The sequence below is a fragment of the Sciurus carolinensis genome, chromosome 2 (genome assembly GCF_902686445.1).
Source record: "Sciurus carolinensis chromosome 2, mSciCar1.2, whole genome shotgun sequence".
NCBI lineage: Eukaryota > Metazoa > Chordata > Mammalia > Rodentia > Sciuridae > Sciurus > Sciurus carolinensis.
Genome location: NC_062214.1, coordinates 121,160,564 through 121,180,525, shown reverse-complemented (window position 1 = coordinate 121,180,525; position 19,962 = coordinate 121,160,564). Strand labels below are relative to the sequence as shown.

Sequence of the window (19,962 nt, the reverse complement as noted above, 5' to 3'; positions counted from 1 at the left end):
CATGTGTGCCTACAAATTTACTTATGTGCATACTTAATTAAAAAAAAAAAAAGTCCAGAAGATATAGTTGAAAGAGCACAGTTGCCTTACTGTAAGAGTACAAAGCAGAGTGAAAATTCCCAGCTGCGAGAAAGAACTATTGAAAGCTTTCTGTTCTCAAACTCTATTACCTTAGAAGTTCTCAAGCTACTCCAAATGGTGGTTTCACAAACATGGTTAAACAATGGTTAGAATGTAGGTTATTTTTAATGATAAAATGTTTGCCTCATTACGTTAACTATCCATAGAATGATGCACATAGTTTAATGTTCATTATAGTAGCTAGAAATATGATACTTTAAAAATTTAAACTGTGTTTAAACGGTTAAAATGTATAAACTTATATATGTGCTTGATTTCATTTCTTATGATTTTACATTATGTTTGTGTTTAGACCCTGACAAAGGCAATAAAGGCATAGAACTGAGCGACAATAAGAACACAACTCAGAAATCGGAGCAACCAGGGTCCAAACTGGGGATGCACTGAACTAATTGGACTGATGTAGATTGTTTACTGACCTAGTCTCTTAAATGTGAGTGTCTATATATTTTTTAAATTAGATTAGCTTAGCTGAGTCCTCCTCAGTTACTAACACAAGGTTTATGATTTATATCCATGCCAGAAAACGTTAAAAGTTAAACAAACTTAAAATAAAATCATTGTGCAGATACTTGGTACAAAGAGGACAAGCAGCAACAGATGTCACACGGGTCAAACAACACATACACTTTATTTCCTTTTTAGTTTACCTTAGCAAAGTTTAATGATTTGCCTCACTCCTTAATCTCCCTGAGGGGGAATTTTGAACATGACTCTAGGAGTCAACTTCACTACATCCTGGTTTTAATGACCATGATTTTGTTTTTTTCTATGCAAACAGGACATGGTAAAAAATGTATTAAACAGTGATATCAGACACAAATGATCTTTAATCCAATTTCACAATTGCATAAGAATACACATATAATACATTTATCTGTGTTATACACAGATAACACATTTATCTTATCAGATACACAAACTAAAGAGCTAGGAATATGTGGGATAAGCTAATATACTTTCGAGAATCAATCTGAGTCATTTGGCTCTAAAACTTTAACCTTTCATAGCAATTAGGTTTGATCTCAATTCACTATAACTGTATCAACTGTTAACTTTATATCAACAATATGGGCATAGCATCTTATTAGTTTCCTTCAGGGAACCATAGTGCATATTGTAGGAGTTCATATATGAAAATTTATTCCTCTGATTCTTTTCAAAGACTTTCTCTGTCATTCTAGTAAACTTAAGCATTCATCCACAGTCTGCCTGGAGCAGAACATGAAAACAGACAAGGTTTATTCACATGTCCTACTGACTTTATCTCATATTAACCAGAGGGCAAATGTGATCTAAGTGGAACCATATCCACCAGTTCTGCTAGCCTTCTGTCCTGTGAAATAACTCAGACTACAAAATACCAAGGAATATCTACAAAGCAGTCACATTACCAGAAGGGTTGGCTTCCTAAATAACAAATAAGATGGTTAAATAAAGATTACTCTTGGTGTCTTGTTAGTCCCTGTCATTTTTTTATGCTTTTTCCACCTTCCAGATAACATCTAAGAAACTCATGAAAATGGATAAATGGCTATCTTAAACAAAAACTCAAATGTTTCTGAGTTCATCCTGCTGGGACTTTCCAGTTCTCAAGAACTTCAGTTACTCTTTTTTGCTATCTTCATTCTTGTCTATGTAGCCATTATAGTGGGAAACCTCCTCATTATAATCTCTGTGATATTCGATAACCATCTTCACTCACCAATGTATTTCTTTCTGGCAAATCTATCATTTTTTGACTTATGTTTTTCCTCTGCAGCAACTCCCAAAGTGATTGCAGACTTCCTCAGAAAACGCAAGACCATCTCATTGTGGGGCTGCATGGTACAGATGTACTTTATGCACTTCTTTGGGGGTGGTGAGATGTCTCTCTTGATAGCCATGGCCATTGACAGGTATGTGGCCATATGCAAGCCCTTGCATTACCAGACCATCATGAACCACAGGATGCTCATTGGGTTTCTGGTGCTCTCATGGGCAGTGGGATTCATTCATACCACCAGCCAGATGGTTTTCACGGTGGGTTTGCCTTTCTGTGGTCCCAATGTTGTGGACAGCATCTTCTGCGACCTCCCCTGGTCATCAAGCTGGCCTGCACTGACACCTATAACCTGGAGCTGCTGGTGATTGCAGACAGTGGGCTCCTGTCCCTGGTCTGCTTCATTCTCTTGGCCATATCCTACATCATCATGTTCGTCACCCTGGGGCAGCGCTCCTCCAGTGCCTCCTCCAAGGCTGTGTCCACACTCTCTGCTCACATCACTGTGGTCATTCTTTCATTTGGCCCAGCAATATTAATCTACGTTTTTCCATTCAATAGTTATTCTGTAGATAAGTTTCTGTCTGTGTTTTACACTATCATCACCCCCTTCCTTAATCCAATTATTTATACTTTGAGGAATCAGGAGATGAAGGGAGCCATTAAGAGATTATGTAGTCGGAATATTATTTCCTGTCTGGACACTTAAATACTGCTTGTGATCTCTAAATTTTGTGTATTTCTTCTGCTGTTTTCAGGTTTTTATTCTTGAATATATGTTCAAATAATTAAAATGAAAATGTAAAATGTCATCAATATTATTGCCTTCAAATTACTGGAATTAAGATATTTTTATTTAAGATTTTAATGGAAATGTTCATAATGCAGACAAAATGCCTCAATATGAATGCATTTGTCATGTACCTGCTTGACTTAAAATACTTGCAATGTATAAACATAATGTCTCCATATAAAAATTGTATAATGTTTCAAAGAACCAATATGTAAAACTAGAACACTTTTAATATAACACAGAAGATGATGTTTTTCAAATATTTTTTAAAGTTATGTTTTTTACCTTGTGCAAGCTTAAAAAGATATTTTTAACACTCTGTTAACTTTGTGGAAACCTCCAAACTTTATTTGGTAAAGTTCAGCATTAAATTAAGATTTGTGGAATTTTTTTTACTCTGTGGTTCTAATAGACATACAAACTTATTTAGAAATAAATATGCCAAACATTTGCTCATTGTGGCAGGCACCTGTGATCCCAGTTGCTTAGGAGGTGGAAGCAGCAGGATCACAAATTCAAAGCTAGACTCAGCAATTTAGAGAGGTCTTAAGCAAAAAAAAAAAAAACAAAAAAAAAAAAAAAAAAAAAAAAAAAACCTAAAATTCAAACATTTGCTTTGTTGCACAAATAGTTCTCTAAGAATACATAATCAATTAAAATTTAAAATGATGTCCTTTTTACCCTTTCTTCTTATACCCCAAAATGACGTTTTTTAAATTTTTTTAACTCAATTCAGTCATTCGTGAAACATTTTGCTTTAAAATATTTACTATGTACCACACTGTTTTCTAAGCAATAGGTACATTGTTAATCATATATTTCTGGTCCTGCCCTGTGGAAGATGATAAGGGCAGAGTTACCTGTATAGTGAACCCAGAGAGGAGATGGATAAGCCCTAGGCATATGAAACCTGCAGAATTAGACACTGGGTTCTGTCCCTGGTCTGCTTCACTCTCTTGCCATTTTCTACATCATCATGTTCATCACCCTCTGCAGCACCCCTTCAGTGCCTCCTCCAAGAGGAAAAAAAGCATTCCAAGCAGAAGGACCTGTCTATACTCGAATTGTAGAGTGAGAAATAGCTTGTAGGTATTTCTTCAAGACAGGGGTCTATGAAGGAGACTGATAAATAAAAGTTAGAAAGATTGCTGCTGAGATACCATATGGAAGGAAAGACACCAAAACAGGCAATTCTAGTGGATGCATTTTCAACATCAGAAACGTAAACATACAAATGGGTCTTGAGAATGAGATTCAAGTATTTAACCACTGAGCCACATCATCAGCCATTTTATCTGTTTATTTATTTTATTTGAAACAGGTCCTTGTTAAATTGCTGAGACTGACTTTGAACTTGCGATCCTACCTCAGTCTCAGTAGCCACTGGGATTACAGGTGTATGCCACCAAACTCCGTATGCTTGTACCTGCATGTCAGTAATCCCAACATTTCTGGAGGTTGAGGCAGGAATATCACAAGTTCAAAGCCAGTCTCAGCAATTTAGCAAGACCCTAGGCAACTTAGCCAGACCTTGTCTCAAAATAAAATATAAAAAGGGCTGGGGATGTGGCTCAGTGGTTAAGTGCCCCGGATTCAAAACCTGGTACCCAAAAAATAAATAAATAAAGGACTCCATATAATTTTAAGTTTGATATAACTCTATCCACTTAAGCAGAAAATGAAATAAATGTGACAAAAGTCAAAGCAGAGAGAATAGGTCATTGGTCATTTCAGTTAATCAGCCTGGACTTGAATTTATGAAGTGAGATGAATAGTAAATTTACTGAAACTTTACAATGAGTACTTATAAAGGCAAGTAAAAAACCTAAAATTAGGTAAAACTCCTCCAGAGTCTTTTCTGGGGTGACATCTTTTATTTGACAGAATAATGTACTTCTAAATTCCAACTTATATATATTCCTTCCTTATCCTCTTCCTTTTGAGTATTTTACTTTACTTTAGTTTGGCCATAGACTATACCTTTTATGCTGATTGAAAAAGCCAAACACAGAAAGACAAATAGCAATTATTATCAGTTGTATGTAGACTCTAAAACAACTGATCCTTTAGAAGCAGAGTTTAGAATAATGGCTACCTAGGTTGAGGTAGGGTGGAAGAAATGGGGAGTTGATAATCAAAATGCACACAACCTCAGGAAGATCAGAGGAATGGTAGACATTTTTCTTTTGATATCTACTACATAGCTTGGCAAATATAGTTAATAACTAGATTTCACACATCTCATTATAATTATGAGAATGAATTTTTAATGTTCTCATCATAAGGTATGTTAAATACTTAGAGCAATGGATATATTAATTAACTTGATTTAATCACTCCATGTTGAATTAAATAATCATAACCTTACTTTCTAACCCATAAGCCCATACAACTATAATTTGTCAACATAAAAGAAATAAGCAAATAAATAACTCCAAACACAATATGAAAAAAAATCAGCTTTATTTTGGAAAAAATGCCATGTTTGATAACTGACTTGGGCAATCAACTCTAGACAACTAATTTCTGCACACACTATATTTCTAACTTCTTTATTAAGCAATTTATTCTTTCTTAGAATGACCTATTCAAATGGAAATGTGACACTAAAAATGGCATATATATTCAAAGCAAATAAAAATTTAAATACGATATTTTTCATAGCAATACTAATTGCTAATGGCTAGTTTAGTACAACTAGTTTTGTTGACATTTAGCAATATTGAATATTTTCTCATACATATTGGATATGGAAAATGAGAAATCCCAAAATAGTGAGACCTGGGAAAGGAGAGTGAAAAAGAAAGCCATGCATTGATTGCAGTACTCCTTTTCCAATACATTCCTTCCCAGTGACAAAACAAAACCTGGGAGGAGGTGTCCGTCAAACCTAGAAAGGCAGTCTCTGGAAGAGGCCAAAGCATTAATTCCTCCATAAACAAATCCTTTTCTAGATACCAACCACTGGTCGTAGCCCTCCATTAGGCCCAGCAAGAGAAATCCCAGAGACTGACTGCTGACCCCAGCCTCCCTCCCATTTTGTCCAGTAAAACAGACCCCAAATTCCTGAGTGTCTAAACTAACATGCTCATTAATTAAGTCACTTCTTAGTGTAACCAGTATAAGCCCAGTCCCCTCCTTTGTTCAGTGGCTCATTTTTCACCAGGAAAGTGGATCCATCAGAGGCATGAAACTGCGTTCCTGAGTAAACAGCTGAGATGATCTATGAAGTTGCATTTGGCCCAGTCCTTTTGTGCTAACAATAGGACTGTTGGCTATTTGTGTGTCTTCTTTTGAGAAATGTCTAGTAAGGTCTATAGGCCATTTTTTAAATGGGATTATTTGGTTTTGTTGCTATTGAGGTGTTTGGTTTCTCATATATTCTGAATGTAACCTCTTGTCAGATTGTAGCTTAGAAATACTTTATCCTATTCCAGAGCTTGGTTGTTTGAAGTAGGATAGAAAAGACGACATCCAAAGAATTTTCAGGAAGCAGGTTTCTTGATTGCAGGGTCCAGAGAGCGGCTATGGTCTAAAACATTCTCTCCACAAAGAATCTGGAAATTCTTTGAACTTTACACCCAGTTGGAGGAGGGGCTTGCAGATTTACATGACAAGTACTTTTTGTTCCATTTTTTTTTTTTTTTTTAACTTCGGGGATCTTATCCAAAAAAAAAAAAAAAAAAAAAAATTCCTCTTCATTTCAATGTCCTGAAGCATTTCCCATTTTTTATTTTTTCTTCTTCACATACTTTTTTAGGTTTAGGTCCTACATTTAAATCTTTAATCCATTTTGAGTTATATAATGATGAAAGACAGTGGTCTAGTTGTAATGTATAAAGCTGCTCCCCCGCTCATTCAGTTGCAGTCATTTTCCCCGCCTCCCAACCACTTGTCAATCTGTGAACATCCTAGCTAGCTATTGGTTCATCAGTCAGCTTGCAAGTATCCTTCTCCGATATTGGTCCCCTGTTAGCCCAGCGGAATTCAACTGTTTACTATAGCTTCCCCGCCATCTTTTCCCGTCCTTCTGTCTGTCCTACTCACTTTTCTCTATCCTCCTGGCTTTCCACTCTCTCTAGTGTGTGCCCTTTCTCTTTCCTTTCTCTTTTCCTCTCATTTTCTCTCTTACCCTGCAGGGAGACACTTTGTTTGCTTAATAAACTCCCTTATGTGATTTCCTGTGTCCAGCGTGGTTCCGTGGGATTTCCCTTACACTAGTTTCCTTCTTTGGCAAAAAGATATCCAATCTTCGCAGCATCATTAATTGAAGAGAACTTTTGCCAGTGTTTTTAACACCTTTGTCAAAGACCAGATGGCTGTAGATGTGTGGGCTTACTTTTAGTTTCTCAGTTTTCTTAGTTTTAGTTTCTCAGACCATTGGTTTATGTGTCTGTTTTTATGTCCAAATCATGCTGTTTTGATTACAAAGGTATATATAGTATATTTTAAAGTCAGTTATTGTGATGTCTCAATTTGTTATTTTTCTTGATTGTTTTGTCTGTTTAGAATTTTTGTGGTTCCATATGAACTTTAGGATTGTTTTTCTAGTTTTTTGAAGGATTTCACTGATATTTTGATAAGAGTTACAATGAATCTGTAGATTGCTTGGAATAGTATGGACATTTTAACAATATTGATTCTTCCAATCCATAAACACAGAATGTTGTTCCATTTTGTAAGTCTTCTCTAATTTTTTTTAATTAATGTTATATGATTTTCATTATGGACCTAGTTCAAGTCAAGTGAGATACCATTCATTTCAGTAAGAATGACTATTGTCAAAAAGGCAAAAGATAACAGGTCCTGGTGAAGATGTTGAGAACCGGGAACATTTCCACATTGTTCATGGGCACGTCCATAAGGAAAACAGTGTGGAGTTTCCTCAAAACACTAAAAATAAGTCTGTTAGATGATTCAGGGATCCCTCTACCAGGTATACATCCAAAGGAAATGATATCAGTATGTTATGAAGACAGCTGTGCCCATGCTCATTAAAGCACTATTTATGATACCAAAGACATGGAATCAAATTACATGTCCATTAATGGAAGAATGAATAAAGAGAATGTGAACAACATACATAATGGAATACTAATCAGACATAAAAATAATGCAATCTCTGATTTGCAGCAATATGGATTTTATGTTAAGTGAAATAAGTCAGGCACAGAAAAAGTGCTGCATGATCTCACTCATATATTAATTCAAAAAATGTTGATCTCATAGAAGTTGAGCCTAAAATGGTACTTAACAGAGTCTAGGGAGGTTATCGAAATGGAGAAATGGGGAAAGGTAGTCTAACTGGTAAAAGTTATAGTTAAATAAGAAACATAAGTTCCAGGGTGCTATTGTATACTAAGTGACCAGGCATAACAAAAATGTGTAATAAATTTCTAAAAGCTGGAATAAAGGATTTTTAATGTTTTCACCACAGGTAAATGGTGTTTGAGGAGAAAAATATGTTATCTTGATTTGAACATTACACAATGCATACATGTATTAATACATCCATGTACCCCATAAATATATATATAATTTTGTGTGACAATTAATGATTAATAAAAATACTCTGAGACTTGACCAGAGTGAGAAATTTGTTAGCAGTGTCTGCTGTGAGTTTTAAAATTGAATGCAGAATGTGTTTTTGTAATGTTTTCCACCATAATTTTTTCTATTATTTTCCAAAAGCTATAGTTATTGGAAAATCATAGCAGAATTGCCTATAAAAATAAACTGAACAATTCATTTAACAAATGAACTCATCTTGATTCATGTATCATTAGCCTTTAGAATTTTGTCTGTTAATTACTTAGTTGTATGATAAAGTTATACTAGACTCACCTTCCATGATATTCTAATATCATCAAGGCACTATGAAATTCAACATAATTGTAAAGAACTTATGAAAGTTACAAATTTTTGCAATGGTTGACTGCTGACATCTACTAATTTATTGATTATTACTAATTAATAAAGGTCAGTCAATACAAGTTATTCAAAATTATGAACTTCTCCCCACTCCCAATTCCCTTGAATGGCAAAAAGAGATTTTTCTCTATGTTAAAAAACGGTCAACTTTATGAATTTTTTATAAGTTTTACTCAGTGTAGATACTATATATATATTTTAATTTTACTTAGATAAAGCATGCAATTATTATATTGATTATAAATCTTCATATCTATGAGATAAAATTAAGAGAATTATATTTCCTCAAGTCCATCATCTATGACAGGTTTATTTTCTGTCCATATTCTCAAGGTACACTAACCAAACAACTTCAATCAGTGCTTCCCAGAGAAAGCACTTTTTAGAAAAAGTTTGCATGACTGATAAACTTGGTGAATTCATGATCCACTTACATAATAAGAAGGAAGTCCTTGCTCTGAACTCAAGGGAAAACCAACATGTTTATTTCATATTTCCCCTGGGGGTGGGCCACCAGTCTGCCTTTTTATGTACATCCTTCCTGTCTCCTTCTTAAAAACATTTTTAAGCTGCAAACAATTGCCATATATTTTCTTGAGGGAAAAAAATGATAGCCAATATTTCTTCAGAACTTCTTTGTGTCTACACGTCTTTGAAGAAGCAGCTCCTCAGCAATAATTGGTAGGTTTAAATAGCAGTGCTGAAAACACCTTACAATTATGGGCTTTAATAAAAGATAAGACATTTTACGTAGAGCTTGCAACTGAATGAAAACCATATTATTCTGTTCACAAGGGAAACAGTAAAAGGCAAGTTAGATCCACTAGTATCTGGACAAGGGTATCTAGTTGCAAAAGGAAGTTAAAAACCTCTAGTCTCTCTGGTAAGGAGCCTCCCAGTCCTTGGGATCATTTTATAGTTTGAGCTTGAATTTTCAGAATATAAACTTGTGTCAGTTTACTCTACAGGAGACAAAAGGGGCAAAATAATTTTTAACACAGTAAAATAATGGCAAATTAGGTTCTTTCTTGGCTAAGTTACCATATATGATAAATCTAACATTTCATCAAGAAAATCAAGACTCATTTATTTATCTGTGTTTTAGTTTCCTTCACTGAGTATTTATTTTAATTTTAAAAAGTTATAGGTATATGTGAGCTAATTAATCCAAATCAGTTTCTTCTTATTTTCTCAAGTCTACACTTCCTTTCATTATTGGTCATATAATATTTCCATAAATACGAATGTCCAATTCTACTGCTAATACATCCATTTTAAAACAGTTATCTTCTTGCTTTTTTGATTTTATCAATATTTGAGAATGAAGTCTTTCTGCACTTGTAATATGGAGCCTCGTCTAGTAAATGAATATACAACTGTTTTATTTTAAAGGAAAAATATTCATAGCAATAATTTCTCAGTATATTTGATTTTTCAATTTCCCCAAATTTTATTAATATTAAATGAATATTACCTTAGTATTATCTCATTCATTTATGACTTAACAATTTCATGAAAAGGGAACATAGCAAAATCACATGATCAATAGAAAACATGTAATACATATTCTAATTTAAAAATTGCCCATTGCACATTTCCTTGTACACTAATTGTGCTACGTAAGTGCTTCTGTGGAAATGTATTGGCTACTGAACATAGACACGCAGTAATGGAGATCCCATAGCTTTTGTTCTGTAAGCAAGAGACTACAGTTTAAAACAGTGAGGTGATTGTTCTTTTTTTTTTTTTTTTTTTTTTTTTTTTTGCGGTGCTGGGTGATTGTTCTTTTATATCCACAAGAAAAGCATTCAATGAGCTAGCCCCCATCTTACCCTAACAGGCCATTCATCCTATTTTTAGAAGTAGCTTCTGCCAGAGCAAAGCCAAACATTTTCTGACCCAATTTTATGCATTTCACACCTTTTCAGTTTACTGATATCTTTATAACACATACTACAACAGGAAGGTCTGGGTTTTTTTGTTTGTTTTGTTTTTCTACTTTATCTATGAATGAGTGAAAAATGCAAATACTTTTGAAAATATTTCATCCCTGATAATATGTGCAAATTTTTATAATGAATAATTAATGATTTGAGTTCATCTACTTTTAGAGTTAGTATGAGCTCTGAAGATTTTAAAATATGCTTTTACAACATACTTCTTAAATGTTTATAAAGTTTTTGCCCATAAAATATACAAATATGATTATTAACAATTTTAAAAGACTGGAGTAATAAGTACTGTTTTCATGATTTTCCAGTTTTACACATTAAACTAAAAATTTATTTTTGTGATTCATTCATTGATGTGAATATCATGAATACACATGCTTATATATATTCAATGAAGTATAAAAAGATAATCAATGTTAGCTTTATAGCTTCTTAATAATCTGCATTTAAAGTGTGGATATTATATTCATTATATGGAAAAATTAATCAATGTTCAAAAGAGTTAAAAGTACATTTCCCTTGTAAATGCTGAGGCCAGGACTGAGATTTAAATTGTTTTTCATTCTGAAATTTAAGCTAAACAATGTTTTCTGAATAGTTGATGAACTACTAAGCCAAAAAATGAACAGTAAGAATAAATTTCTGCCTTCTGTTCTGGTTCTCCAGAATCACGACGTGGCACAAGTATGTGCATTTGCACCTGTGTTTGGGTGTGCTTGTATTTTTGTCTGTGTGTGGTATTAGTAATAGTTCTAAAGGAATAAGAAATAAAAAGAAAAAGAAATCAGAGACTAAAAGTGTTAGGTAATCCAGCTTCCCAAATCCACCTGTCAATCTGCCGTTAAGCCCACCTTTCCTCTTACAGGAATTTCCGGCTTACATCGCCGTAACCTTCCTGCCTCCCACATTACGTTCCAATATGTCATTGGTCCATCAGTCAGTCTATAATAATCCTCCTCCGTGATTGGTTCCTCCCAGCCCGCGAAATTCCAATACAAAGAACCGTGCGCCATCTTGTCCTTCCTTTTCTCTTTCCCCTTTCCCCCGAGCGGACACGTTTTGTCCGCTTGAATAAAAGTTCCTCGTGTGAGACCTGGATCTGCGGAGCGTCTTTTCTGGGAGTTATCGACGAACCAAAACTGCCACCTTTACATCTAACTAACATCTGGTGCCGAAACCCGGGATGGGTGTTTTTTTCCGCTGACTAAGCAAGCGGAACCCCATCAGATTTCTCCTGCGCCCACAGATTCAGGCTCACCTTCCATTTACCTGGATGCCCAGTTTTCTGCATACAACACTGGACTCCAAAATTGGTGAGTTCCCCTTAGGCAGGCCCCTGACCATTTAAAACACATCTCGGCTACCCTCACCTCCACCTGCAGTCCGCTGCAGCCCCCTCCTTATTATAAAGCAGCCAATCCCCAGCTCCTTCCACCGGCTCGCAGCCTTTCGCTGCCCGCCCAGCGGCTTCATCTCTCGCCGCCCTGCGGCTTCACCCCTCGTGGCTCCTGCCACTCAATCGCCGAGGTGTGGGGGTACCTCCTTGGTCCTCATAATTGGTCTTAGTTGTTGGGTGGATGTCTGAATTTTATGGTGCTGTGATTCTTTCTCGAGTTTGAAGTTTACTCACTTCTGCCGCTGCTAGTCCCTCTCGCCACTCTGCGGCTTTTCTCCCCCTCCTCTCGCGGCTCCCTCCCGAAACCCTGGCCAGGTCTTCAAACTCTCTCTCGGCTTTTTGCCCGGTTAAACAGTGATTTCGGGTGACGACCTAATCATTGTTTTTAACCTCTCGTTGCCTGGTACCGTGGATTCTGGGACGCCAAATCCACTACCCAGGTGGGTCTCAGCTTACCATGAAGTTCAAAACATCCAACCCAGCAAACTCGCCCCTGAGATGTTTATTAAACCATCTCAAACCCCTTTACCTATTCCCTGAATCAGAGCTAAATTGTCCTTTAGATAGTAAGTCAGAATGGTCTATTTATGACACCCTAAATTCTAGCTTTATACTAAGTAAAATTGTATGCCTAATTATGCTAGTTATAACTAAGTACATATATGGGCAACCCGGTGAATGGAAAGGAACTTTTCCCCTTCTTGTTTTTCCTTTCTTTCTTGCTAAACCTCTCTTGGCTTCTCCCCCACCTCTTAACCCTTCTTTCCCTTCCGAGTTCACCTCATTCTGTTTCTCCTTCCGCTTCTTCATTCAGCCCTCCAAGTTCCCCAACCATGCGGTCTCGTACACACTTTCTAGCTCCTTTACTGGAGGAGGCTGACATGGAGGGAGTAAAACCTGAACACATTCTCTTGGCTAATTCCTTATTTTCAAATCTTTACTTTCTTATCTTAGCTCTCCCTACAGACTCAAGAAATTAAAAGGTCCTAAACATCAAGTTTCTGCTAGAACATATTAGCCCCTTTCAGATTCAGATCTCAGTCAAGGGTTACATTGAAATGTAAATGAAGAAAGGCTCAGTAGGAGACCAGTTTCAAACCCAAGGAAAAAAAAGTGTCCATTTTAAATTTCTCCTGGGCTACAACTCAGAATACTTTTCTCCCTTTCACCTTTACTTTCCTTCTCATTTTCTCATGCTTTAATTAATAACCATTATCATTTTTCTTCCAGGACTTTGTTTTTCTTAAATGCTATATTTTTGAGCTCACAATTTTGATCCTACAGACCTAGGTTAATGATTTTTGATCAGTTCTTTTTATCCAACTTGAGTTATTTTTGAACATCTGCTACATTGAATGGAGATAAATATTACAAGGCCTTTACTTTTGTGTTAAAATAAGCGCGCATAAAAATTAAATTTTTAAAAATGGATCCAAATATTTTTAAGTCACGTGATTTAATGAGGTTCAATTTAAATTGGGTATACTAATAAAAGTAAAATGTCCTTAAAATTAACTCACAAGTCTCTAAGTGATCAAACTAATAAAATATTAATATTTATAAAATGTCTAACATCAACTTTTCTAGAAATTTTCTTCAACAGAAAAGAGACATCAAATACTATTGGTACACTTGTCTAATATCTTGGTTTTTCTACAATAAGATGAGTGAATTGGAGTCAACATGTATGGGATTACTCAAATGTGTTTGTTAGAGACATCTGATTAATTTATAAGGTTACTCCATGGAGTAACATACTTAAAAAGATTATTCTTTGTATATTAAATATGTTCATATTTTCCAGGTATGCAAGCCTTTAAAGCAGAAAATTTATCAAGCTGCTGTTCTCCAAATGAAACTTGTCTGTAATGGTAACCCTATCATTTAATATTCTGTTATAGGATCTGTCAACAATAGGGTATATGTAAAATGACATTTAAGAGAGTGTAATATGCAATAGCAAAAAATGGGACTCAGCCAAAATTCAAGATAGCTATTGCACAAACTGAATGTTTTACTGTTGGTAATTCTATTTTGTATTTTCCTTGTAAACTCTAATTGTTGCCTGATCAGTATTTTTCAGAAGTACTGCTTCAAGAGTGAACACCGTAAATTAACTTGGAATAGTAAGCCATCACCCATAGAACAGATAATGTAAACCCCAATTAGATAAAAGGGGGTAAATAACTGTAAAGTTATAGACATTAAAGCTAAAGCCCAGTACTCTTACTTTATGACTGGTGAGACTTGACTTGCTTGGTGGTTAAGATCAAACTTAAAGATAGAAATTAAATACAGAGGCCAAGAAAAAAACTCCATATTTGGGTCTTGCCCTCAAAGTCAGCCTGAACCCAGGAAACAAGAGGACTTCTCCAAAGAGCTTTGCAACTCTGGGTCACACAACCTCCTGAGCAAGGAGATTGATGAGACTGCTAGAGAAAAAGCGACTCAGTGCATCTGCTGCAGAGGAGGGTCATAGAAAAAGGGAGACATCCCTGGTGCTTTCAAGGAAAGTCACGTCATCGAAAAGACCCTGCCTAACCATTGCACTAATAGAGCTAAGAAACTGCTCTTAAGTTCTCTATGAGTGACCCCTGTGGAAACTTAGCTGACTCTTTAACAGACAGGAACAGGTCACTTTGACCAGTTTGATCTTAAACACCTAGCAAATCAGTTAAAACCAAAGTATAGCCATTCTTGGGCATTTAAAAATAATAGTAACTATCAAGAGAAACTGCTAGAATCTGAAGTTTTTAGTCAGTTTAAGGCCTACAGACACAAATAGGCTTAATCTATGTTTGCTAGTACTAAAAGTTGTGTTCACATTCCTGATGACCTAGACAATGTTAAAACTCCCAAATGAAGGCCTGTCCTCTCCAGCCTTTGCTAAGCCTTGTTATGGGAACAACTTCTCAGTTCTTCCACCCCCTGTCTTTTACTTCCATGTCAATTAATCAACCTGTATTGCAGAAATATCAGGATCTCACAAAAATTGGAGCCTGGCTGCAGATGTGCCTCCAGAGAAACTATCAAGTCTCCAGTTCTCCCTGTCACAATGATACCAGCTCTACGTCCACACCCCAGCAGGAAGTAATTACAGAAGACTGACCTTCATCCATGTACCCAAAAAATTTTATTTTCTTTATAAAAAAGGAAATGGGGGAATGTTAGGTAATCCAGCTTCCCAAATCCACCTGTCAATCTGCCGTTAAGCCCACCTTTCCCGTTACAGGAATTTCCGGCTTACATCGCTGTAACCTTCCTGCCTCCCACATTACGTTCCAATATGTCATTGGTCCATCAGTCAGTCTATAATAATCCTCCTCCGTGATTGGTTCCTCCCAGCCCGTGAAATTCCAATACAAAGAACCGTGCACCATCTTGTCCTTCCTTTTCTCTTTCCCCTTTCCCCCGAGCGGACACGTTTTGTCCGCTTGAATAAAAGTTCCTCGTGTGAGACCTGGATCTGCAGAGCGTCTTTTCTGGGAGTTATCGACCAACCAAAACTGCCACCTTTACATCTAACTAACAAAAAGATCCCTATCAAAATTGAAAAGTAAGATAGAAGTGAACTGACAATATAGATTGTTGTGGAAACAGAGAATGTGAATGTCAGGATTAATGAACCAGAGTACTACTCCAGAGTCAGCTCACTCAGGTGTGAAGCACTAGGGGAAAGGACTGGCTACAAAGAAGAGAAGATCAGCTTTTAGGAGAAAAAAAAGAAAGAAACACTACTTGGAAAATGCCTGGAGGTCATCCAGAGATTGCCCACACAGGGCGCACAAAGGTACCAGAAATGAAAAAACCCACTCAGGAGTCCAGTACAACTGATTCATGAAAATAAGCAAGAGGACTGGAAGGAGAGGTCAGGAGTTTTGCTCATACCAAAGCAGTAGTCACACACCTGCTCCATAAGATAACAAAAACAAAAAACAAACACCAGACTTGAATCCTGAAAAGATTAATGTTATTATATAGGGACTTCCTAGGAGAGATGTGTAATTATTTAGAGAAGGGCAAGAGCATATGACAGAATGCCTCAGTTTAAATCTTCAGAAATAAGTGAAATGATTGGTCTATCTTTGTACAATGAAAGAGAGAGGTGGGAATATAGGATCACCAAGAGAGGAAACTAAATTGAAATAATTTGCTGAGTTGGGTATGTAATTCAACTCATATGTACATATCTGGATACATTAGACAGAGGAAAAAGAGTAAACACTTGGGTTTCAAGAAGCTCAATGATTATGCTCTTAGCAACTCAAAATCACTTATTTGACCATTAGCCATTTGTCTTCTTTTCATCATCAACCAAACTGCACCCATGGAGCATGAACACATGAACTCACAATAGAAATGATAAATGTGTAGAGACAATCTATGTCTGCAAACAAGATGTATGGAATTTTTAAATAAATTTCTCATATTTTATGCCTCTCTGGCTGAAAATAACATCAATAGCACTTGTATTAATTAAAAATATTTTTTTATAAATATCCATTTTCTCACTTCCTATAGAAAACCAATATTTACTTCTTATATATTCATTTGCTGAAAACTATCCCAGATTAAATTATCAGTTTTTTTTCAGATGATTTTCCTCTTAAAGGCTTCCTGAAAACTCCCCTGCATGGATGTGAAGAACAGCTCCATGATATCTGAGTTTGTTCTGCTAGGGCTCACCAACACTTGGGAACAGGAAATTTTCTTCTTTTGCATATTTTTGCTGGCCTATGCAGCAATCATGGCAGGAAACCTTCTCATTGTGATCACGGTGACCTGTGACTCTCACCTTCATTCCTAACCAATGTACTTCCTCCTTGGAAACCTCTCCTTTCTGGACATGTCCCTTTCCACAATTACGACCCCTAAGATGATCACAGACTTCCTCAGGGAGAAGAAAACTATCTCCTTGTGTGGCTGCATGGCTCAGATGTTCTTCCTCCACTTCTTGGGGGGCAGCGAGATGACTCTTCTCATAGTTATGGCTGTTGATCGCTACATCGCCATCTGCAAGCCTCTTCACTACACAGCCATCATGAGCCGCAGGGTGCTGGTGGGCTCTGTGCTGCTGTCCTGGGCTGTTGGCTTTGTGCACACCATGAGCCAGATGGTCTTCACTGTCACCCTGCCCTTCTGTGGCCCCAATGTGGTGGATGATATATTTTGTGACCTTCCCCTGGTAATAAAGCTTGCCTGCACTGAGACCTATGTTCTGGAGTTGCTGGTAATTGCTGACAGTGGCCTCCTGTCCTTCACCTGCTTCACACTCTTGCTCATTTCCTACACTGTCATTCTGGTAACTGTGCCACGTGGATCCTCAGGTGGGCTCTCCAGAGCCCTGTCCACACTGTCTGCTCACATCACCGTGGTAACTCTGTTCTTTGGGCCCTGCATCTTCATTTACACTTGGCCGTTTAGCAGTCTTTCAATGGATAAATTTCTTTCTGTGTTTTATTCAGTTATTACACCCTTACTGAACCCTATTATTTACACTCTGAGGAATCGGGAGATGAAATCAGCCATGAGCAGAATGAGGACCCAGGGCATCAACTTCAGACACACTTTCTAGACAACAACCATGAAAATGAATGGTATTAGTGGAAAACTCATGTAAATTACACTTCAGCATAGCTTGGTATTTATTTGTCTTATTTGTAATTTTTTAACAGTCATATTGAACACTGAAATTATTTAATATGATGTTCCATTATTGTATTTTTATGATATTTGGTTTTATTGAAAGAATAAATGTTCCCATTAAAATTTCAACTCAGATTGAATTTTAACAAATTCAAATTTATCAATAAATTAGTAAATTATTTCTTTAATTGGAATAAAGAATAAAGTAGAAAAACTGGTTCATTAAATATATTTAGTCTAGAAGTGTCTAATACTAATTTTCTTCACATAAAAATTAAATATAAAATTGTCCACTTTTAATTATGGATCTTGCAATTAAATTCTCTAGATTACTAAAAGTAATTAAAGTTGCATAGATTCTTCTGAACTTGTAGGCATGTACACATTTATTTAGATTTTTGTGTTCATTAATTGTGATAAGCTTATTTTTTTAACAAGGCAAGCAGACAAGTTTTAGGTGTGGTAAGAATCCATAAAGCACCTGTCATCCACTGACATGAAGCACACACTCCTTTCTTTAAGAAATTCCACCTAGAAAATTCTACATAACACAATTTGGGTTATTCTTTTATTCATATTTCTATTAAATTTATACTCATATTTGTTCTCATATTTCTCTCTGAAAATAAGAACATTACTTTTGGGTTAATCCATCCTGTGAATAAAAATTAATGAAGAAGCTTCAGTGCATTTCAGGCATCCACCTCTCAACAAAATAGGAAGATTCGAGCTGGTTAAGATGCATAAAGAAATTCATGAAGTAATAAAGTATACTAAATTAATAAATTTAGACCTGTAGTTCATGGATATTATAACTGACTTTCTAGGCCTATTGATATCAAATTCAAAATGTCCATTTTTCGCTAAAGACCTGATAATCCCTTAGAGGCTTCATCAATACTTCATTGCCGTTGTGTCTTATGCAATATGTGAGCCACAGTAACTACAGCTAAAGATGTATTCGTAGCCACATGTACATGGTATATTGTAAACTAAATTCTTTTCTCAAAAAAATGAATTGAGGAACCTGGGAACAGAGCCCCTGGGGAACACTGGGCATAAGAGTATCTATTCCTTAAGATCAATTTTGATTATAGAATTAAATGTAGATATTGATAAATATTTATCCTTTTCAAATTTATAACATTTTGGCACATGTGATTCAGATCCTCTTTCACCATAATTAATGTTTTTCTATGATCTGATATAAATATTATTTGATATGATTTATGTATATATAAAGATATATAATAGAGACATAATATATTTGAATGCATTGATATATATAAATATAGATATGTATGTGTACTCATAAAATTATATACATATAAAATTATATGTATATATAAATAAATATACACAATAGTTTATTTTAATGTCAACTCATTTGACCCATGGCATACACACAGTTATTTGGTCAAAGATTATTCTGGATATTTTTTATAGTTTTTCAAGTTCATTTTCTTCTCATTTCTTTGCCATTATTGGTTTGGGCTTCAATTAATGACTATAACCAGATAAGGCAACAACAACAAAAATTATAGGCCATTATTCTTGATGAATATAGTTGTGAGTAAGTATCATCAACAAAATACTAACAAACTGAATTCAATAGCACATTAAAAATTATTTGCCATGACGAAATGGGACTTACCCCAAGGATTTAAGTAGGTTTCCACCTACACAATAAATAAACGTGATACACCACATCAACAGAATGAAGGCCAGATTGTACAATCATCTCGACATGTACAAAAATGCATTTGAAAAAATTCATCCCTTCATGAAAAACCCTATGAATAAATTAGGTATAGAAGAGGCATTCCTCAACACTTAAAGAAAACATATATAATAAGTCAATGGACTAACCTGATATTGAGTCTAACATTGATCTGAATTTGAGGTTTTCTCAGAGTAATATTAGGCAATGATTGAAAATCTATCATGCCCAGAGTAATTTTGCATAACAAAAGCATAATTGAAAAAGGAAGTCGAATTGTCACTTCTTGAGATGATATTCTTATGTAAAATCAAAAATATTCCACCAAAATTATTAAAATTAATCAATAAAGTTTCATAAAATTATTGAAACAAATAATACTTCATTTTCTAGAAAATGCCATAATTTCATTCTTTTGATGGCTGAGTAATACTCCATTGTGTATATATACCCCATTTTATTAATCCATTCATCTGTCAATGAACACCTAAGCAGGTTCATCTGTCAAGACCAATAGTGAGCAAGGAGATTAGGTTAGTAATAAAACGTCTTCCTTCAAACAAAACCTTGAACCTGATGGTTACACTACTGGAGATTTTAAAGAAGGAATAATATCAATCT

At 35.5% G+C, this 19,962-nt stretch overlaps 1 protein-coding gene and 1 pseudogene across 1 annotated transcript; both read left to right on the top strand.

Annotated features, from left to right (window-relative positions):
• The first annotated feature begins 1,671 nt into the window (after positions 1-1,671).
• On the top strand, positions 1,672-2,612 carry LOC124976457 (olfactory receptor 4K13-like). Its single transcript, XM_047539327.1, is given in 2 exon segments — positions 1,672-2,212; positions 2,215-2,612. Coding segments are annotated over 2 exon segments (939 nt in total).
• Positions 2,613-16,608: 13,996 nt separating this feature from the next.
• Positions 16,609-17,550, top strand: LOC124976456 (olfactory receptor 4L1-like; annotated as a pseudogene).
• Positions 17,551-19,962: the final 2,412 nt, after the last annotated feature.